The 23,216-nt window shown below is 43.5% G+C and overlaps 1 protein-coding gene across 11 annotated transcripts in view; it reads right to left on the bottom strand.

Annotated features, from left to right (window-relative positions):
* The window catches only part of BAZ1B (bromodomain adjacent to zinc finger domain 1B), a 51,053-nt gene that overhangs the window by 20,152 nt on the left and 7,685 nt on the right, over positions 1-23,216 (bottom strand). For 10 of the 11 annotated variants that reach the window (XM_082328540.1, XM_082328537.1, XM_082328544.1 and 7 more), the window contains exons 3-10: positions 21,944-22,088; positions 20,842-21,040; positions 16,697-16,818; positions 15,626-15,823; positions 11,674-13,369; positions 7,182-7,320; positions 6,557-6,687; positions 4,842-4,953 (exon numbers count right to left, since the gene is read on the bottom strand). In XM_082328540.1, coding sequence (XP_082184666.1) covers positions 4,842-4,953; positions 6,557-6,687; positions 7,182-7,320; positions 11,674-13,369; positions 15,626-15,823; positions 16,697-16,818; positions 20,842-21,040; positions 21,944-22,088 — 2,742 coding nt within the window. Of the gene's footprint in view, positions 1-4,841; positions 4,954-6,556; positions 6,688-7,181; positions 7,321-11,673; positions 13,370-15,625; positions 15,824-16,696; positions 16,819-20,841; positions 21,041-21,943; positions 22,089-22,544; positions 22,703-23,216 lie in introns of those variants that run through there. The other variant, XM_082328539.1, reaches the window with a different exon arrangement.

Below are 23,216 nucleotides of genomic sequence, written 5' to 3'. Positions count from 1 at the left end.
CAGAGCTGGCATTTTAAATGGGAGAGGCAACAGGGCTACGAGCTTGTGGGTCTTGATAAGAGGGAGGGGAAGACAATTGGTACCCTTCACGTGGCCTGACAGAGCTTAATAACAATCCAGAGTGATGGGATGGATGCCTTTGGGAGAGTCAAGACCAGATGGAGGTCTTCAAACTGATCAGAAAGGGGGAAATCCTGACTGGGGTAAGGGCTTCTCGCATCCCTAAATAACAGCCTAGATTCTTTTCTTACATTTCTGGCAGCACAAGCCAGCAGACAGGTCAGCAATCAAACCAGAAGGGACAAATGGCACAAGCAGCACGTCAAAAGGAGCTTTCGGTATTCACTCAGGCTGAATATTCCTACCTGTTCTCAGGCTACAGGCTGCAAGGGACAGAGAAAGGTATAAAACCTGGACTGCAGACTAGGGAATGAAGAAATCAAGAGGACAACATCTAGAGGAGCCCAGGATCAGTACCTGCTCTGGAGGGTTGGTGGAAACAGGGGAACTCCATCTGTAGAATATAGGCGTGAGAATGGAGTCTGTCAGCACCCACTCATGGTTAACTCAAATTGTCTGCTGAGGGGACCCGCCATATCATGGTGTATTCCTAATAGATGAAGAACAACGGGAGTTACTCTGCAGAGATGCCACTGTTTCCAAAATTCAACTGCTTTCTGACCAGGATGAGCAAGAAGTCTCCTGCATGCTAACACACTGCAAAGGCTGTGATTAACCCGTGGTTCTTGCGGGAAAGACCATTACGTACACAGCTCACACAGCACTAAGGTACAGACAAAAAGACTTTTTCAGGGACCGTGTGCCCAGAAGCTTTAAACGGGGAGATTTTTTAGTAAGCATCAACATCAGTGAAAGTGGTGCACAATGTGAGAAATGGGGCTGGTCCATCTGTCTGGAGGAGACAGAAGTAACCAAGCGTTTATGGTTCTGAATGATAACAGTGGTTCAGCCTCTGCACTTTTAGGACAGAACACCGGGCCCTCTTCTTTTTGGGGACAAAGTACTGAAAGCAGAAACCACTTCCATGACATGCTGTTTCTGTAGCTCTTGGCAGAAGTAGAGAACCTATTTCTCCCTTTAACAATGTCCCACCAGCTCCCATCCTGAAGGAGGAAAGGGGCAGGACTGTGAAACGCAACCATTCACAGAGTTAATTTGCTGTTCATGTCAAAGTCTCATCGCTCTAGAGTATAAAAGGGTGAAGCTAAAGATGCTCTATGTGCGCTGTGGGGCTACTCTCAATCCCGTGTTAGATGTACTAAGAAAAAAAGAGACAGATGGCAGGAGTTAAAGCAGAACACAAAGAAATGAAACTTCCTATGCACCACGTGCTAACGTTATGAGTTATAGCTAACAAATCCTTGTATCCAAACAACGGGGGGTGTAGATATCCAAGGACTTCCATGTGATCTCAGGGCTTCCCAGGGTGTGCAAGGACAATGTGCAAAAAGCAGCCAAGGAGGAGACTCTTCCCTAACCATCTATGCTCACGGGAGTCCTTGAGATTGGAGAGATCAATGGCAACGGCCACAGGGAAAAAAAATACAGAAATAGGAATATGGATTTCCTCAGAGGGAAGCTCTAGTTACTGGCTGTCCCCTGAAATAACAGCTCTCAGGTTGTCCCTTGTCTTTTTGTGGGAGCTTACCTGTGAATGGTGACAGCTGTCAGACAGGTACTTAGCAAACAGGCTCTGTGCAGTTCTAGAGCATTAAAGAAAAGTCTTTCGGCTGAGGAAGCTTACTGCTTATCTGCAGAAATGGCTTTAGGTGGCCCTGTCAGTCACGCAGACAGCACGGAAGAATGCTAAGTTAGAAGCAGTTACATTTTCTTTGAAAAGCTGCCATTGGGCCCCCTGCTCGCTTTAAGGGCATGAAGGCCTCCATCTGGCTCAGATCTGCCATTTGCATTGCTCTACCTCGCATCCCGACACCGCCAACCTGCCTGGCAGAATGACGCACACAGGCATGACACTCTCAGTAAAAAAAACAGCAAGTGCTGTGGTTGCTAGCAGTCTTTCCTCGCAAGTACCAAAAAGGACAGAAATCAAAGACACTGGAATAAGAGCCAGGCAAAAAAACAAAACAAAACAAAACACCCCACCCAGCTCAGTATCTTATTTCTGAGTGGCAAAAGGGCAGCGCAGGCATGCAGTGGTATTTCTTCGACCGGTCCCTCCACATTTTAGCATCTGCTGGTTTGAGGACTTCCTTGTGTGCCAGGACAAGAACCTTTGTGCTTAATACTCCTCAATGAACTCCTCTTTCAGCGATTTGTCCAACTGGTGCTTTGAACGGGTAGAATTCTGAAGATCCAGAGCAGCTGGTAGCAGAAGAAAATCCGCTTTCTTTAGGAGACTTCCCCATTCTCCTCTAGCATTACTCTCCATCTCCCCACTGAACATACAAATTAGAGTATTTTTGTAATTTGTTTCATATTTCTTAGCCAATTATTCACTCATGAGAAGAGCTTCCCTCTTGTCAGGCCCTGGAACAACAGATCTTGTGAAGCAAGATTGTTCCCCAAGGAAGAAAGGAAAAAAAAAAAAAAAAAAAAATTGTTTTGCCTTTAGTCTGTATTTCGGTTTATCATCCTTTTTATTTCCTTCATTTAGGCTCAACCACAGTTTTTAAGCAGGCCTTCTTACCTTTTTTTTTAAGTAGGCCTTCTTACTTCTAATAGCTTCCTTATCCCGATGTGAAACATACCGAGAACGTTTTGTTATCGCTGCTGTTTTGTTTCCAAGTTTCCTCAAACCTTTTTTCCAAAGGTAAGAGGCAGCACTTGCTTTGACCATCTAGCATGGAAACTTTAAGACAATAGCTTTGAAAGCATTTTAGGCTTTTGGCTGCCACTTTAAGCTTTTTTTCTTTTTTTAAACAAGCTTCTTAATTATTTTGTTGGTCTCTTTTTTTAAAAAAAGGAGAATACCACATATTACGGTCACTTCGTACAAAGCAGCTCTTAGTAACAGAATATCATTCAGACCCAAGAACGTACAGCACCGGGTTCCACGAGCTGCTTCTGGGCTGTCTGCTCTGCAGAGCACCCCTACCTCGGTATCCGCGCTCCTCTCTCAGCGTGGCATTGAGAGCTGCCAACCTGACTGAGCAATCCAACGCTGTAATAACAAATACTACGCTTTTCCAAGCTCGGCTTGGGATTCAGTGCTACTTAACTCATCCGATTTGGCTCTATGTTGTCTTCCCTTTATAGCAATATGCACTATTAATTTAAGCTACTGTTTTCCTCATATAATTTGCCTTTCTACTGGAACACATCTTGCCACCTCTGCTAAATGAAGATCACGTATTAGAAGAGGCAGTCAGAAAGAGCAGAGAGGACTTCCCTGTGGATCGCACTGTCCTCTACGACCTCCTGTTTCGCACCCATTCCCTAGGAAAGCCCAACTGCTTGAATTCTGGCTATGTGACAAGATGTGCAAAGGACTAGACTGAGACGGGGTGGAGATTTGTCATGGCGATGTCAAAAAGAGCAAAGGCACGTGGAGGAAACTCTGCTGTCTCCTATCACTTGCTAGCAATGAAAGCGAAGGGGTAGAGCAATACAAAGAGTCAGCACCCAGTGTTGATGGTTTAGATGAATCAAGACATCCACAGATTTCAGTCTCTTTGACAGTGCCTGGCGGGGAAGCAGGAACATCTTTAGTGAAGTCGTTCTGACTTGCAGCAGTGCAGCTACTCTTTGGAGCTCAGCTCCCGACTGGGGATATTTATCAAAGACCAAGTAACCCCACTTTGTGGGTCAGCAGTGGAGAACTCTGGGGAAGAGCCACTGCTAAGAGGGGAGCTGCAGGAGCAAGTACTTTGTGACGGTAACTTCTCAGGGTTATCTAAGAAATGCAGAGTCCTTCACAGGCAGTTCAGTAGGCAAAGCTGTAGCCGGTATTTTCTGGCACGGGGACACTGCTGATCACTCCTCACCACACAGGGCGACAGCTGACATAGGAGATTTTCTTTCAAGATAAGAGACATTGGTAGGGCCAATTACTGGAGCAAGTCACAATCAGACACGCTCAAAGGTAGAGAGTTGAGATTTGATTCACTTAGAAGACACGTTGGTGGCTTGGCATTGGGAAGCATTAAAGGGATAACAGGCTGTCAACATGGAAGAATAATTTTGCTAAGCTATAATTATCAGTAGCAACAAAAATCAATTCCGTGACATGGTGCTATAGGAGAACACATGGACACCACCACAGCCTGCTGTGAAGCCTAGGAAGAAGACGCTGACAAGGAGCTGGGAGGTGGCTCTGCACATCTCGCGTAGTGCAAGAACAGGCAGGATATAGGCCTGTCTCCAAAGATCTCAGCGAAGACTTTAATGCCCTGTGCTCAAGGACTCGATGTGCCACAACTTGGGTCTGCTGAGATGAACCATGGAAGAAAACCTACACACACCGAGCTAGGTCACTGCTCCCCTCTTTTTTTTTTTTTTTTAAGTAATGCTTACCAATACTGAAAAAAGCACACAGCAATTCTTTTAAATTAACAATTCTTCTGAGTATAAAAGATTTAAAAAGCAATACAACAAAGTAGCATTTTACCAGCTTAATTTATACCGGCTTTAAGTCTGATTGATTGGGTTGATTTTAATGGTTCCACTGGCTCTTGGCCTGGCTGCCCTACTAGCCATTCACTACTAGTAACGATACCAGTAACAGAGGCCTGGAGAGCTGCTCAACTAATCCAACTCTTAAGTACTGAAAGAGTAATAGGTATATATTAGCATCTAGCAAAAGAAATCTGTCTAGTTTCCTTGACCTCCGAGTACTCTGCAGCTATAAAAGCACGCGTTACCATAAGTTCTGTCCCTGCTTGGGTGCCGTGGTCTCTGCGGGAAGGTCTGCAGCATGCACAGACCGGTGCAGCTTGCTCACTCTGCCGTCGGCGGCTGCGCTCTTCCGCTTGTCTGTAAAAGAAAAGCACAAGCTCGAGTGGATTCGCATTCATCTTCCTCCTCAGCGAGTATTTTTATCTTGCAAAAACTAACCTATCTCCAGCTAAGTGTTTTTATTCGGCATCTAGGCCAGCAATACATTTGTCAGGGAAAACTAACCCAGCATTAGTTTGCTAAAGCTCACGGTACATGCGTTTACAGAAATACAAACAAAGATAACGGATTTTTAAAGAAATTACTGCATCATAAAGCACATACATAAAATTAAGAAAACCGTTCTTACTATTTCAAATACATAAAACTAGTTTCACTTTTTAGCTATATGCTGACAAAGTACTTTTAGAACTGAATGAGCTATAAATAGGATGTATTTGTATTTCTGAGCATCTTAGACAACAGTCTGACATGAATTTAAACCTTTGCTTATTTAAACCTTTGCCTGTTAAGTTTCAAAAGGAACGTGCTGAAATCTTGCATGCTAGCTGGGTAAACACACAGGCAGGAGCCGAGAAATGAATACAGCTGGAACAAGCTGGCGTACAGGAACACGGCTGGTCAACTTTCGAAAAAGTGAACAGAAGAAAATACACCCATCGAGGGCCACTGAAGGATACCAGCTCCAGCTCAACACGTCACCAAGACGCAGATGGCTGGGAAGTTATGTGCTGGAGGAAGTATCCCACTGCAGGTTTGCCCTCTTCCATTCTTCTACAGACGTCTACTCTGCCCATTGTCTAAGACAGAACGCCACCAGGTGAGGGCTCTCTGATTTAACTCAGTACAGCCCCTCGTACGCAGTGTTGCTGTAGATGGACTCAATGTCAGCCTACGATGCTTCAAAAGCAAGAAACCATCAGACTGACACTGCAACTGGAGTCAGATTATACATGCTCCTCTGTACCAACAACTATTTCCACATAGAAGCATTAAGTTTCCCTCCCCACAGATTGATTTTTGTGCGTGTCCAAGTCCTGCCTGCCAGGCTCCCCCACCCAGGCTCCAAATCAGCCAGGCAAAATTACAGCGGAAGCACTAGAACTTCAGCCAGTTGTTGCACCTCACCTGCAGGCTCAGTACCCGGGGAACAGCAGGCTGAGAGGACATGCGCAAGAGGGCTGTTTGCCAAAATGGCCTCAATCAGCAAAGCTACAGGTGTCTAGAAGACCATCTGGCTTGATACTATTTCACAGGTTAATCTGGGAGTCTCGCCACCGGTGGAACGTTAGCACTGGGATGGATACCCTCACTCTCTGCCGCACACAACTACTTGTCCAAGAAGCCTGGCGCACTGCAACTCAGCAGGTTCAGAGTAAACCAGAGGGATTAGTCCACAACTGATATCAATCTCACTGCTTTTAAGAGAGGGGGGACTGTATCCCATGGTCCTTATGCAGTACACCGCAGGCAGGCTCAAGACCTGCAGCAGCAGGAGGGAGATCATCGTGAGTGTCAAGACTCTCCCGTGCGCAGGCTTCTAGAGTTTAAAGGCGGCTTAAATCAGAGTATCCCCATGAAAACACTCAGACTAGGCAGTTCTCTCTTGACAGTCACAAATCCATTCTAACGGTGGGACAGCAACAAAGGAAATACCCACAGAGCAGCAGGCTAACCATACCTCCTGGGCTGTAGTCCTTCTTAAAATCTTCTTTTTTCTGATGGGGAAGGATGAATCTGTAGTCTATGCTGTCATGTACCCAGCCTTTCTCAATGAATAAGCCAGGAACCTCATCCGAAAACAGCCAATACCTATAGAAAACAGACATGTTAATGGGTACGTGTCTCCTCTTCTGGCTAGTTACAGACATCCGCCTGTATTTGCACAGAGGGGAGAAGCGCCTGTATGCTCGACTGAATAAAAACGGAATGCACGTATATCTTTATATTAGCACAGTTGAGAAACATGAAGAGCTTTTATTAGAATCCATTCTAAGAGCATTCCTGTGGAACAAACATGAAAAAGAGAAGATGGTAATTAGGCTCTTGAGCACTCATGCAAGCACGTGAAGCTCCACTGGCTAGTGGATCCTGACCTCCACGGGATGGCCTCAGAAAGCCAGCCATGTAAACCAGCGAGGGCCGTTACACTTTACATACACAAAAAATTTCTGCTCTGCTCCACAGTTCAGGACACAGGGAGTCCTCTCAACACCCTCCATATCCATCGCTTCTCGGGAGCGGCTATCTGATAAAGCTCCTCTCAGAGGGGAGAGCTGCCAGCTCGGGATCATTGCCTTTCCTACCTGTTATGATTACGATCGGTGCCAATTGGGGTCCTGCGCATCACCAGCTTCGCTTTGGCAATTCCATCCTGGAAAGTTTTCTCAGCTGCAGCTTTATGCTTCCGGATTCTTTCTTCCTCTGCTTCTTTCTCCATCCTCACTGTTGGAATTAGCACAGAGAAGTATTACCTTGCTTTTATTGTATCCAGACATCAGTATTCTCTTTTATTTTACTCCACCATGGGTGGGTGGGGGGAATTGGTGACTTTGGTTGCTATTCTTTCAGCACAGCCATCCACCCTTCGTCCTTCTTTCCACCCACCATTCTAAAGAAAACTCAAGAATTATTAAGAGGTCAAGGCATAAGGATGAACTGGGCTGAGGAAAGAGGAAAGTCTGGATAAAAATTTTCTGGAGGAATTAGTCCTCCTTATTATTTCTCATTCTAGATCAAAGTGGCATCCATTGAATCCTATATAACAACAGGGTCAGAGACCTTTAACTACAGCACAATATATGACCAGGACTCCTGCTCTGGCCAGCTCAAGTGTTGGGAGCGGTCCAGCCGTGACGCCACAGAGGTCAGCGCGGCTAATGGACACCTGCATTTCTACAACTGCAGCCATGGGGAACGCTCTCCCCACCACCTCACCTACCAAAAGACCACATCTGCCGCAACAGAGGCCTCTTCCAGGCACAACTGTCTCACAACAGCGACCAAGTCCTATCTCCTAACCCCTCATGCTTTCCCATCTATGCTATGGTGTGGAAGAGCATTAAAATAGAAACCTCAGGTTTCCCACTCATGACAGAAGTATTGGAATTTCAGTAGCTCTCAATATCCATGGCTGTGGACAAAAAAAAAGGGGAAAGAAAAATATAAAGTGGCCTAAATCCTGGCATCACAGGCTCCTTAGCAAGAGCCTTACAGAACAAAAACATGTCATTTCACATCTCCAGGTAAGGAGTAAGAAGCAAGGCAGCTTCTGCCAAGAGACAAATCATTAAGGTCAACGGGATTTACGCTTCTCATGATGGGTCAAGAGTCTTTCTACACTTTTGCCGGTTTCTGAAGCATAGGTGTACTTTCACCAAGAACAGCCTGAACAAAAAGGAACAAAACATCAAATTGAGTCACACTGGCTCTTCAGAGCCTGATCTCAGTCTAACAAAACCATCACCCCATCATGACTTGCATGAAAGGCTATGGGCAACATTCTTCTGTGTCCTGAAAAAAGTTGAGGAAAAAACCAAAAACGATGAAGAAATGAAGACTCATCTATTTGCTTCACAAAGGAAGGTTTGAAGCAGATGGAATAAGACCACGTGGAAGCGGTGAGGTGGAGCGGGGCAGGTAAAAGCGAGCATATAGAGATCGTATGCTGGTTGCTGTCGCAACTGCTTGCTAGGACTTTTCCCAGGGCTGCTACCTGCTCTGTCTGTTGCAGCCATTTTCTGTATCAAGACGGGTTTGATAACAGCTGATGAGTAAATACCTGGTTAAATCTCTGAAGTCCTGCCAATGTAATCAATCCTGACTGATTAGAGGAGACATGCTGAAAAACATACCCTTGCATTTGTTACACCAACTCAATATATCAGCTTTTATAGAATCATGTTGCAACAATACACCAACTTACAGTAATTGCAGCATGGCAGCATTGTCCTGGTAATCCATACCTGCCAGACACAAGCAGCTGCACAACTCGTATGTCTGTAAACATCAGCTCCTCCTGAAACCTTACGTCCTCTCCCTGTGTCAAAGTACTGAAACCAGAACAAGCAGCAACAGCCACTCTCACAGTGCCAAAAGCCTCGCGTCACCTAAATTGGAGTCTCGCAAACCACATCAGGAGGCCCATGCTACAGGAAGAATTGTTCTCACCTTCCACTAGGAGACAGACGCGATACGATTCCCCCAGGATTTTTCTCCTTGACACTTTCTCAAGACTTGCTGCCGCCACCTGATGCTAGCACAAGGTACGCTTCCCTCCCCCTCCGTACCCTCTCCTCAAGAGCCAAGACTCCAACCAAAACAACACATACTGCCAGCAAACTCTTCGCTTACAACATGGGATATCATGGGCAGACATGAGCAAGTCCCAGAGCAAGGAAGAGGCAAGGAAAAAACAGAAATTTAAATTTACTCTTATACCAAAACCATTCAAACAAAACGAGAACAAAGACACCAAACTAAAGGGTTCCTCCCCACATCTCATTTTCAGTTGTGATGGCCAGCTAGCCTCAGTTGGTACTTTCCTCTCTAGCAGGCTTCGTTAGCTGTGTAAGCTTCCAGCTCCTCATTCTCCTCCAACAGACCATACTATTGCTTCATGGAGGGATAAGGCAAAGAACAATCAGTAAGTGCTGCAGTGACATGGAAATGGAAGCGACTTGACTTTTACTATCAAGAAAATACAGATATTAATCATGTTATCTCAACAGGAACTTCTGTACTGACTTCTTTTGAAGTCAAGAACGAACAAAAAAAAAATACATTTATGCCTTCTTACACTGGGTTCTTTTTTTGAGCTGAGATTAGCTCAATAGCACTGGCCACAACATGGTTTAACTTGAAAGAGGTTAGTGCTCCCAGTGTTACAGATGCTACCAGAATGGTGAAAAAGAAACCTCTGACGGCGAGATATGCATCTATATATATGTAAAACTAGTTGCTGACAAAACACCTATTGTGCAGTGCCTTATATATATGAATATTGAGCCACTGCACAATAGGTGTTTTGTCAGCAACTACTCTTTCACTTCCCCCAGAGACACCAACATTATTAAAAGCAAATGCAGCTGAAGTGGTGTGAAAGCCAGTACGCTGAAAAAGCCCACAGAAAGCCTGTGTGATGGTAGGAGCACACTGATGCAGTTCTCATTGCGGTTATCCAGAACTATTTTTCACATACTGACACCACACCAGCTCCCCAGTCTGAACTGACCGGATCAGGGCTGCAGCGCGAGCTTGGAGCTAAGTACTGCACCACCAACATTAACCAACAGCTTTGGTACTTGGAGGGTACCTTTATGCCTGGTAGCAACTGCTTAACAGGTAAAAGAAGCCCTGGATGGCTGAAATGTGGAAAGGAAGCAATACGAGTTCAAATCTTAATGGAAGGCTTAATCCTTCCTTCCCTGCCAGAGAGACCTAGTTTTCCTTGTGGAGTTCAAAAGGATGAATTAAACCTCCTCAGCATGCAAGCCAAATGGCTCTTATCTCCATCAATGTAATATTGCTTTTCTTCATATATATATATATGAAGAAAATATATATATATTGCTTTTCTTCATATATATATATATATATGAAGAATATATCTATAATATATTATATTATAATATATATATATATAACTAGTACAAACAATCAAGTGAGAACAAGAAGTATCCCAAGGAGTACTGTCCAAACCGTACTTAATTTTACAGTAAAATCTTACCATGAACATGAACTTGATGTCAAACAACTGGAACACTACAAGAACTGGGGCCAAGACGCCATTCAGCTACAGCACATTAGATATTTGGTATTTTGCTTTTCTGGAGAAGCAGGACAGCACTCCAAAGCTTCAGCACCTTATTGATAATTCTGAGACTCGCAGTTCTTAACAGAAGATCTGAAAGGTCTGTTGACGTTCAGTGGGAGGCACGGTTGTATCCAGGCTACTTCCTTCGGAGCCGCAGGGTATTCCACGTTATTTACCTATCCATGGTCTCCTAGACCAGATACTCCCAGATTCCAGCTAAGGCACCTAAGCCAGGCTCCACGTGGGATGCTTGGCCCTCAACTGTTTCAGAAGGGAAATAACAACCTAGATGAGCTATGCTGTCCGCTTCCATCTGCCCAGTACCCACATTTACAACCAAAAAAATCCCTGAAGCGTAATTCCGAAGTATTTTGCTCTTCATATTCCACACTCCCTAGCAAAAAGCACTACCTACACAGAAGCATACAAAGCTTGGTATTGCGGCTTGTGATTTATAGAGGTTTGAGTCGACAGTTTATATTTATACAACTCTATAACTAATTCTTTAAAGAGAGAAACTGTAAACTGAAATTTGTTGCCTAAGTCCTTATCTGGGAGAAGGGCTGCCAGCATCAACCTGACAACGTGCACGGCCACAGCAGGACCTAGATTTTAGGCAGGAAAGATCTCCTCTGTACGTAAGAGCCAGAACATGTTTGGACATACTCAAATTTTTTTGTTGTCATTGTTTTATGTCCCCAAAACATTTCCTGTTCTCCAGCCTTCCTGGGCCTGACAGAATTAGAAAGGTACTGAACAAAAGATGCTCACAGATAAAAATCTAGAAGCAGTTATTGCTTTTTCTTAACATTCCAGATTTTGAGCTGCCATAGGAACCACAGCAGCTGAATTACACTTTTCCAGTGAGTAAACCCCTTAAAAGCAGGTATCGCTTTTGAAAATAGGCTGTCAATTTTGCCATTAACTTATTCCACTCTACTCCACAACACACAAACGCTCTGCTCTCCTGGTATTTTTCTTACCTCTCATTTGTATTTCTTGTTGCTCCCTCTCTTTCTTGGCTTGGATGGCAAGAAGGCGCCTGCTCTTCACAGCACTGATCATATCATCAGCTTCTATTTCCACCCGGTGCTCTATTTTCATCATCTCATTTTTTTTCTTTTCATTTCTTCCCATCATATTCTCATCTTTCCCGTTCTCCTTGTTCTTGGCCACCATTTCTTTTCGCTTCTGTTTTTCTGCTCTCTTCTTGTCGTTTTCTTCCTTCAAGATAGCTAAGCGCTCCTTCCACAGCTCAGCTGACGTCTGCTGCTTGGCCTCCACGTGGTCCTGCACCGAGTACGTCATTAGGATCCGGTGGCACAGTGCTCCAAGTATCCGCAATTTCTCTTCGGGAGTCAACTCAAAGAACTCCGATGTCTCCAGTTTCTCCAAAAACTCATCCTGTACTTCATTATCCTCAAAAGCTGCCGAATCCTTGCTTTCATCTACATTATCCGAGACCTCACTTTCCTCTTGCACATCTGACTTGCGTAGGCACAGGCGAACCAACTCAGAAGCAGAATGCAAAGTAAGCGGTATTTCAGAAAGCTTCATGCCCAGCTCAGCATAATCTTCGGCAATTTCATCCTGCAGCAGGGTCTGCAAGAGAATGACCAGTACTCGGTTCAAATAAAGGAAGCCTCCCTTTTCTGCGCAAAGTGCTTCCATCAGGGAAACCGCCGTAATGGGATATTGAGCATCCGGCATCAATAACCCTGAGTAACAGCTCAGGAACTCCACCACCATGGCGACGTCCCCAAAGAGCGTATTAGGAAGTCCTTCGGGAGTATCGACCAGTTTGAAAGTAGGCAAGGTCTTCCCTTTAAGATCTTGGTCCTCATATCTTTTCTGTTTTTCCAGTTTTTCCTTCATCTCCTTCTCCTTCCGCTCCTTTGCTCTCTCCTTCAGTTTCTCTTTCAGCTTCTCCCTTTTCTTCTTCATGTACTCCTTTCGCTGCTCCTCTGTCATGGTGGCCCATTTCTTCCTGTGCTCTAGAAGCTCGTAGCGTTTCTGTACCAACCCTCGCAAATCCTCAGGGAGACGGGCGCGATCCTCATTTGACAGTAACCTAGCTGTTTTGGAGATGATGCAAGAAAGAGCACTTTTTTTGTCTTCCCGGTCTTTGTTTTCTTTGTAATAGGCAATGAGATGGAGTGCTGCAGGAGGCAGATGTTTCTGGGGTTTGCTGGAAGACCGAGGGGTGCCTCCAGAATTCCTGGGAGCCCTGGACACCTTAGGGGTACCTTTAGCCATGTCTAGTAGTGTCATTTGCTTCATTTTCATCTTAGGGGTCTTCAAGCCTTTCCTAGGAGACTTTGATTTCCCTGATGTCTTCTGCCCGTTCAGAACCCTTTTGCCTCTTTGCTTTTTGTCCAAGGATTTGTTGCTGCCCTTCCCCAGTCGGCTCCTCTTTGGAATGTGAAAGTTAGAACCAAGTTTAGCAGGTGACACGATTTTCATGACCTCTTCCAGCTCCTCTTTAGGACATTTTGAATTCTTAGAGTTTTTCACCTTCAGCGGAGAGCCAATGATGGATTTCTCCAAATGCACGTGGCACCATAGAGTAGGGCTCAGTGGCTGGCCCAGCGATGATCCATCAGCTTTGGATTTCTTACAAGGCTTTCTGTCAGGTGATCGAGAGCTCTTCCTCTTGGTTGAGGGGTTGAGAGTCATATACTGAAATTAAAGAAAGAATGATTTGATGTTACTATTTAAAGGTAAACAAAGGTTATCTAAATCCTTCTCTGTCAATTATTTTTGCCTATGATTATTTTTAATGTATTTTTCCAGTGAACAAGTAGTACTCAATAAAGTAACGGTAACGGGCTTCTGCAATAGCTTTCAATATTCTGCATTGTAGTCACTATGTTGGTTATGAGGTCATTAGCTCACTCCAGAAAGTTCACATTTAACTTTAGAAATTGAAACACTACAAATAATTTTAAGTGTTTCCTACTACATTACATAAACCCACTTTGTTTCTACTTAAAAGGTTGTGGGGAGGGGTTTGCCTGGCAAATGCTGATATTAATTTCAAAACCTATTCTTCTGCTGAGAGATTTCTTATGAGTCATGGAGGGTTCGGTGCTGGGCCGCACCCAGAGGAAACGGAAGGAGCACAGAAGCGATGGGTGACAGGCGCTCAGAGACTGGTTTCTGAGCTGCCTAAAAGCATCTGGCAGGCAGGCGAGACAGGGTTCAATCCTGAAGTAATGGATTGAATATCTGACTGGTTTGAAGCTGCTGAAATAACCTACCTGACAGCATACTTTTGGCACAGAACAGTTTAACCCAGAGCCAAAGAGAGACTGATTTCAGGACTACCTCAGCATCTCAAATTCAGTTTCAGGATGCACTCAGAATACTAATATATTTCAAGAAGTGAAAAATAAAATACAAGGATATAACCTTTCGGTTATGGATAAAATTACCAGAAAACAAGGGCTGAAAATTTGAGATTCCTTACTAATAAAAAATTCCACAGTGGTAAGCACAAAAGGCACAAGCATCTAAGCAGCATTTATTTAAGAACAGACATACACAAATCTGATCCAGTTAAGACTGCCATAGGAATATTCAGATTTTCTGGCTCAGGAATGTTCACTCTTGAAGGCTTTAGTTTAAGAGCATTCATTAGCCCATTAGAGAAACTTTTACTGAAGATTGAGCAATCACCAAATCCAATGTCTGCATAACTTCATTCCACAAAAATTCTGTGTTGAAATCTTAGCTGAAGAGAATTACCTAAGCCGAAAGCATCCAGCATTGATATGAATCACAAATATTAGATCTACAACTTACACTGTATTTCCGACTGTCACTTATACAAAGTTATGTTGTCAGAACACTAATTCTGGCGTAATAAATTCTCCAGCCACTTCTCAAAATTTAAAAACTCAACACAAAATCAATCCCTAGGCCAAGTGGGAAACACGCTACGGAAAGCACCACCCTCAAAGCTCAGGAATTCTCTAAGTCAAACCAAAGATGTTACAGTTGCGTTCTCACTCCCTCCATCAGTGGGAGGGTACGCCTCCCTCCATCAGTGTGCTGACTAAAGGAATTTGTACCCCACCAGCAAATACTTCCATTTCTATTAAGGCAGTGACCCCAAATTCTACAGCAAGGGTAAACGCAGCTCAAATGTGAAGAACTTATTTTTCCCTTTAAGCAAATTTACAAGTGTCCAGAAGAGTCCGTAGAAACTTGCTAGAAAAGGATGTTCTCCTCCTGATGAGGAAAACGGGACACAGCAAATATTTCTCTTCCAGTTTTAGAATGATGCTTGACAAAGACCGAGTCCATGAAAAAGTCAGTTTACTAAATGAACAAAATGGTGCTTTCTACACCCAAAGATGGATTTTAAAAGAGCAGATTTCATGATATGGCATTTACTTGGTTAACAGTATACTTGGCTGGTCATTACAAAGGGCTGGGAAAAAACCCCATCCCTGCTACTTAAAGAGTATTCAGTACAAAACTTGTGGTATCTGCCATCACTCAATCCAGCACCATACAAGAACCAAGCATGATGAAGTCAAACACATTCAGCTCTTGCATTGCAACCATGAAAAGGGCCCAATAACTGACATTAGCAGGCAAGAACTATAGCTCTTCCATTTGTCTTACACCAGGAAATCGTGTCTTTACTTGTAGACAAGTAATGCAAACTATTGGGGGAAAAAAAAAAAATCAAGAAAAGGCAGTTACACCTCAAATTTTCAAAGCAGACCACTGTTTCAGACATTCAAGATGTGCCACCTCACAAAGGGTCAATCTTCAAAAGAGCGGGCCTTCCTGCTCTCCATCTCTCGAAGGCGATGTAAGCTTGGGAGCACCAAAACCCAACGGCCACACTGAAGTCTCTGCCAAGACCGTTTAAGGGTGAGGAAGGGGTGAGAAAGCGAAGAAGGTACTTTTAGGAATTCTTACCTTATGTGGGTCAAGCAAGAAGTCACTAAATTTACTGGGGAGAGAGTATTTCTTCACTAGCTCATCCTCTACTACCCACGGGGCATTCTCACACGTGCCAGCCCGTAGCGCGTTATGACGGATGAAGTACCTCAGGATCTCCTTGTTGGGAGGCCGCTCTGTACGGACCAAGCTATCTGCTGGTACATTGCTGATGATCTTGGAGATAACAAACAGACATACCGTTAACATTTAACTTCTAACCACATTATAAGTACGTATCATTTAAGGAGCAAGAACCATTGTACTGCTTCATGTCCACAAACTCTTCGCTCTTTTGAAGCTCTCTTGCAAAGACTCAAAACAATGCAAACAGCACTTGCAGAGCTGAGATGCACAACAGAGATTGGTAGGAGATTCAGTTAGCCAAAAAAAAAAAAAAACACATTAGTGTATGTTGCAGATTTCTTGCCAAAGCCCACTGCTTTATCTTTGACCTCCCTCTGGCTTGTGCTTGCTACTAACTTAAAAGCTTTTACATATTAACGTTTATTTTGTTTTGATTTTTTTTTTCCTGAGGCCAGAGGAGTAACTCTGCAAGCAGTACTCATTAAACTGACGTCAGCACTGCCTCTCTTGTCAAATTAGCAAACAGATGACAAAAAGCACGCAGCAGCGCTGCGGCTACACAGAGCTTCCCGAAGCACAGCTACCTACGACTCTCAGGGAAGCTCAGTTAGAACGAGAGCAGCAACTGCCGCTCACGATTTAACTAGTCCACCTCAGACCAATTGTCATTAACTGCCTGACCGGAGATTAACCAGTTACCAGCAGCCACTCTAAAGCTACTGCAGCACCGTGACTCAGTGTGTGGTACCAGGGAATTGTCAGGTGCCTCCACGCGCAAAACCCGATTATACGTAGAAACCACCAGGCTCATCAGCCTCACAGGCAGCTACGGCCATCCTGCTCCCAATGCCACGACTCCAGCAGAAAGTGCTACATCGTGCTGTATAGACGCACTGATAGTGATTATTCAATTAAACTTGTATATTCATGTTATAATAGAAAGGATTCAAGTGGACAACTCACCTTATCTTCATTTTTCAGCTTGACATCATATTTGTGTGGCAGGAATTTAGGTGGAACCCACTTCCTTTCTTCCTTCTTCAAAGAAGTGGGAAGCTTCCGAGGAGACCTACGTGCTCGATCGTCTGATAAAGCAAGGTAAGACATTGAGTGTCTTAGTATTAGAGTCAAAAAAAAAAAAGGTTAAAGAATCCAGTCCATTGCTGGACTGAGCACCCCAGCCCTTGCTATCTATACAGTGTTCGGTTAAACTAGAATATCAGGAAAAAAATCCCAAATCGGGTTTTGGAAATATCCTGAAGATGCAGGCTGGGAATGGAGTCCCTAACCAGCTCTGAAGTAGGAGGTAACACCTATCTTCAAGGAGTGTAAAGGACCACTTGCAGTATTTAAACCTATCTCTCTACAGACGGTAAGCTGCAACTACCTATGCAAAGGGAGAAAATGTCTATGAAATTCATGAAGGGGAGACAGGTTTCATAACCGAACCAGTAACCCACTTAGGGAGCTCCTGCCGAGAGCCCTAGCTGTCTCTGCCATGCCGTATTTGAAAGCATTCTACTGGGGGAATTACTGACTCTAAATTAAAGTAACGTTTAAAATCATTTAACTCTGGCGGCCGTTAAGCGTTTCACAGCTATGAGCCCTGTGTGTGTGGCTAGTGTAGCCGGAGATGTTAAGCATACTTATACAACCAGTCTTTTTATTCTCGAGAGAGATGTAACTGAAAGAGTACACAGGCATCACATCTTCTTGCCAGCTGGCGTTGAGTCTATTATTTCTATATTTCAGGTTGCAAATGTTAATCATTAAAGACAAAATCCCAGCATACTGAAGAAAGCGATCCCCGAACGTTTTTATGTTTGTGGCTATGACTAAAGAAAACACTACAGTCAGCATGATAGATGAGAATAATTATCTACTAAGTATATGCAGAATACAATGCTAGACCTAAGGCAGACTTTTAAATATACATATATATATATATGTCACACTGTAAGCCCTATAGCATTTAAGCTTCAGCAACATTATAGCTTACACGGTATAAAACCGAGTTCTGCCCGCCCCCGCCTTCCAAAATCAGTCACCTTGGTTGGGGAACAGATCACGGATGCTACGGGCTCACTGCACCACGCGCGTAAATGCGCAGAACCCTCTGCTCCAAGCATCCCTCGTTGTAGAAGTTTTTCTTTAAAATAAAAACCCCTGAATTTCGTAATGGCGATGGTATGTGTGAAAGGAAACTAATCCTCTCATCACAAATCATGCGGAGATGTAAATTTTGCCTGCTTTGGTTCCACATTTGTATTAAAAAAATCTTGATCAGCTCACAAATACTGAACTATGTTTTTCTGCGCAACAGCACAATGGAAGTCGCATACAAGACACCTCAAGCTCTGTAAGGGATCTGCTTTCAGCGATCCACCTCAATGCCTTTTAAGCAGCTGAACCTTATCTTTGCTGGATGCGCGTACCATGCGTAGCAAGTTTATATCTAATAAATAACAATGTGTTGCTTAGGCCTGGCTCTGACTCTGAAGGACTCAGTTACACCGCGGCCTCTGCAGGTCTGTACGTGACCTCTGCTTTTGTGATCTACTTTCTAGACTCCAGAAATCGGGATGACTACGTTGGATTCCATCAAACAGCACCTGGATACTCAGGGGTGGGGAAGAAGAAATCGCTATACATGCCTTCCTAAAGTTACTTTACAAAAAGCATGCTTCATTTGTTGTTGCATTGTACCGTCATAAAACTTGCAGTCACTACACTCCGGGAACCTCACAAAGCATCCATATGCTGTTGTCTCCTTCTGTTCACCACTTATTTTGGATTTTCCAAAGCGGTATTAGTTCCAAGCGCAGCTCAAGCTACAGAACCTGCCTGCAGTAGCTCACCATCCATTTCCAGGAAAAAAACAGCCTTTCCTCTCACCCCTGCAGATTTTCCAGAGTTCACTCCCTAAGCAACTAAAAATACAAAGCCACTTCAGGCTGCACGTACGATGCAATAAAGCTGGTATAAAGCCTTATTTTTAGCTTCTGAAGCACAGTAGACTCCTAATCAGCGACACCGAAGCTCTCTTTCTCTGCCTCTTTTTTCCTCCAACAAAATCAGCAAGTTTGACATAAGTCTTAGTAAAAATGCTAAGGTTAACTCTGCCCCCTCGTGTGCGCACAGAAAGATACAGCTCTTACATCACGCACTGTTACGCAGGGCCTGTTACTGCTTCTAAATGCTCGCTCTCATGCGGCACTCTCAACCCGTATTATCAGTGGTCAAGTATGCAAATTATTAGAAAGAATAAGTTAAAATAAGTGGGGCTGGGTACCTCCAGACACTGCAGACAGCCTCCTGCTGGTGCAATTCAGGGCCTGAACCCACTAAACGAAAGCAAGTCTTGAACTACTTCTGTAGTATGCTGCATAAATGTTACAAACGCTATCTAGTTATTTTAATGGACTCTGGAACATAGATTCAGTAATGAGTTTACTATGCACCTATGTCCTATTATAGCCCAGAATATAAAAGCACTAGCAATAAAATAACCTTTTAATAAATCCATACGTACAAGGAGGAGAGTTAAAAGAACGAGTGCTTACTGCTTTTACTGATTATGTTACGACGCTGCTAGCATCTTTGATTTGAAAACGTTGAGGTTCATCTTTTACAGAAAGGCCCTACGGCAGTCCCAGTTCATAGGCGTGACTCGGCAAAGGCCAGACAAACCACAGCTGAGTTGGAGACCGAGAAGGGCGCAGGAATCCCCACTCCTGCAGCGTGCTCCCAGTCTCAGGGCGCTCTGCTGGCAGCGTCGGTACGAGCACAGCTGAACGCAGCTGGGTAGAGTACTGCACGCCAGCGAACAAAACATTATGGTAGTCCAAAAATGCTGCTGAAAATTTGGTCAGTGGCCTTTTTGAAGCAAGCGGTACTTCCCATGCCTTGTACGAGGTAGTCTGAGAGAACTACCACTCAATATAAAAACAAAACCACGCATGAGTCCCTCTCCAAGCACTTCTACTGTTTCAAAGGATGACTATAAGGCCAGATCATTTCTGCAACACTTTTTTTTCCTTCCCAGTTATACAAAGCACTGCAATGAAACCAAAACAGCTCCTAACTTTTTCCAGTACCAATCAGAAACAGTTGACAATTATTAAGCTTGGGACTAAAGCTTGGTAGAACTGATTTTCCACTCCTGATTTTGCTACTAGCTTGCTGGGCTGTTTTCTGAGTTTCCTCTTCTCCCGGTTAGAGGACGTTATTATATACACCTTCTCCAGATGCTGGAGCAGCTATTTACAAATGTAAACAGTTTATTACATTTATGTGCCTTTAAAATTAAGCTATCCAGATGAGAGCTACACTGTGGGGTTGGCTTTTTTGTTTGGTTGAAAACACTTTTTGAAATTTCTTTTAAAGAATCTTATAATTCGATTTTTAAAGAAGTTACACAGGACATGAAACTTTTTTTTTTCTTCCTCTTTCAACAGGACCTTCTCAGAGTCAAGAAAAGCCTTGGACATCCACTGTTTAGTTCTGCAGCAAGGAGGAACAGATATGAAAGAGGGGAACAATGTTTCAAAGCATGCTTCATTTTGAAACCTTAGAAAAAAATTAATATGCATTTTTCTGCATGAATTTTGTCTCAGCATTTGAAAATTGGAAAGGGGATAACCAAAAAGAAAAACGCCCTTATTTTTTATGTCAACTGGGGACATGGAAGAGAATTAGAGCTTGTCTCTGACTGCAGAACAGGCTTTAGAAGTAGAGATGTTTGTTCTGAGGACGAACATAGCAGCAGAATTTTATGATTCTGCATGAACCTTTGCTGTTCCCCGCCCCCTTTTTTTTTTTAAATACACTTGTTATACTTTCGGAGCTTATACGTTTCATGTATAGCTTTCAGTATTACACCTTAGAATGACAGCACATTTTCTGCTTTAAAACAGGCAAGAGCATTTGAAAGCCAGCAGCGCTGATGCCACCAGAGCTGCGCCACTAACAATGACAACGTCAGGGTTTTCACCACGTAACGCTGTCTAAACAGCACGTACAACACTCACCGCCCAGGCCCAAGACGTACATAAATTCAAATACTCGCCTCCAGGTGCTACCTACTAGCACGCTGTCTTACTACTTACTCATGCTTTCCCTCCTGTTGTCATCCTCCTTCAGGATAGCTTCCTTCTGGTTGTCCTGGGCTGCCTGGCCGGAGTTCTCCTTGTCGCTGGATGGGGAATCGCAGGCTCCATCAGATTTCTTCTCCGAGGCCTCTTCATCAACTTTCTCCAGGGGATGTATTTTCACAACTTTCACAGGCAACACTTTCTTCTTACCGACCTGCACGGAAATATTAATGAAAACTGACCCTGAGCAAGACATGTGAACTAGTGAGCTTTAACACCACGAGGAAGGAAAAAAGCAGCTAAGATGACCTACAAACCATGATTTGGCAAAACACTTAATTGACATCCTCCTTGAGAGAAGCTCATCATCCCTCTCATGAAACAATTACAGGGTTTCTTTTTACTACTCCTACCTGGAAGTTCTGTACAAATTGCTAAGAAAGAGAGAACTGCCAACCCACAAGTTTTTCCAGTGCTTAATAATGCTGCTTTCTCAGCCTAAGGGAAGAGCGTGTGTGCGAGGGGCAAGCGTGCTCTCTCAGGAGCCCCAGTTGAGAGAATATGTCCTAAACAGATTGCTAAGAGAACATTTTATAACTTCCCCTTATTTTTAACAGGTTTGAGTTTTCCCCATCATTCCCAGCTTTGGAGGGAATTTTCTCATCATTAGAGCATCATTAGAGATTTGTAAGCAGTTGACTTCAAGCTACATTAGTTTAAGACTACTACTCCTTCTGGGAACATAAGGGGAAAAGATTACAGCAGATTATAACGTCCAACTTCTTTTAATTAAAATATATATTTAAATATATAGAAAAATACATACATAGACCATCACACATTTAAGCAGTATAACAAATACATCTCTATTTCCCCACGCACACACATAGATCAGTCTTTTTTCTCTTGCCATCAGTACGGGTCATCCATGTGCTTCTGCTTATGGAACAGTTTTGCATTCAAAAGCAGGTGCTGCCACTGGGATTCTACGGAAAAGAAATTCTCCCCATCTTTCTGATAACGTAAGTGGCTAACATAGTCTTCCCATCTCCTCCTTTAGCTATCCAAAACTAGCTCTGTGCAAAAGCGTGGGATAAAATGGAAAACGGATCCTTACCTCAAAGTCACACTCTTCTCCCACTGCAAATTTGGTCATGATCTCCAGCCAAGCTGCATCCACCAACTTTTCCAAAGATACAGTGTTGTGGTGGACTATTTCCAGTACCAGTTTCTCATACCAGATGGGGAACTCCTCCTTCAAGCTGAGCAAGCACATGAGAAGTTTTCATTATTCAGGGAATAAAAGCCAAAAATGCAAAGTAGCCTCCCATTTCGCAATTCCCGGAACATTAACAGCCAGGACAATGTTTGAGGCAGATGCCACATTAGCATGCAAACATCCAAGGGCTTTTTGCTGCCCTCCCCCCAGCACCCACCCAAAGCGTTAATTGGCATGACAATACAAATTGTGCTTGTCCTTCCCAGAAGGAACACCAGAAAGCGCTCTGGAAGAGCGGCATTGACGGTGAACCCTTTCTTGCTGGTTATTACTGCCTCTCTAGGAGATATTAAATATATACCAAGACCATGTCACTATTCTGAGGCTTGTTACTTTAAAATTTTTGCTTTCAACAATAAGATGATGCCGATCAACATTTAGCATTTCTTTCTTCCCAAACAGGCTGCTAACACAGTAAAGAAGAGAGAGGCAGGCTTACACAATCAAATTATCTTTCCAGAGACAAATAGTTGCTGTGTTTCACCATGTCATGATCTTCAAACTTTTTCATTCAAAGAAGAGAAAGGACTGTTACAAATTTACTTGACCAATTTCCTTTCTAAAAGCTCAGGTCAGTTTGCTGATAGGAGTACTACGAAATAGTACATAAAGCTGTCTGGCTAAAAAGTAAAGTCCATTTCAAGCCACTGTAAGGAAGAAAAAAAAAATACTCCATTTTTCCAAAACCCTTTTAGCTTCCCAGACTCAGGGATGCATTGCTGACAATCCTCAGCTTTATTTACTGTTCTACAACCACCACGAAAAAATTTATCCCTTTAGCAAACTGCCTAAATGAACTTTTTCTATTCAGACTAATGTCAGGTATTAAAGCAGCCAGCAAACTGCCTGGGAAGCTTTTAATCCCATTTCAAAGAGACAAAACCAAAATCTCATTTCACAGAGTCTTTTTTTCCCACATTAAGAGACTATAGCTAAATTTGCTATTGAGAAATCTTCCATTTATATTTCATTTACGTTTCTTAATGGTTTCAGAAGTGGCCAACCAATCCAACATTGTTAACCAAAAGTAAGCAACACCAGACCAGTGGTTTTTGACTCAGGATTATGAATTTATGGAGCTGGCTCTGCACCCTCCACTCAAACAACACCA

This window comes from Platalea leucorodia (genome assembly GCF_965183815.1).
Source record: "Platalea leucorodia genome assembly, chromosome: 16".
NCBI classification, from domain to species: domain Eukaryota; kingdom Metazoa; phylum Chordata; class Aves; order Pelecaniformes; family Threskiornithidae; genus Platalea; species Platalea leucorodia.
This window is presented reverse-complemented; position numbering and strand designations above follow the sequence as displayed.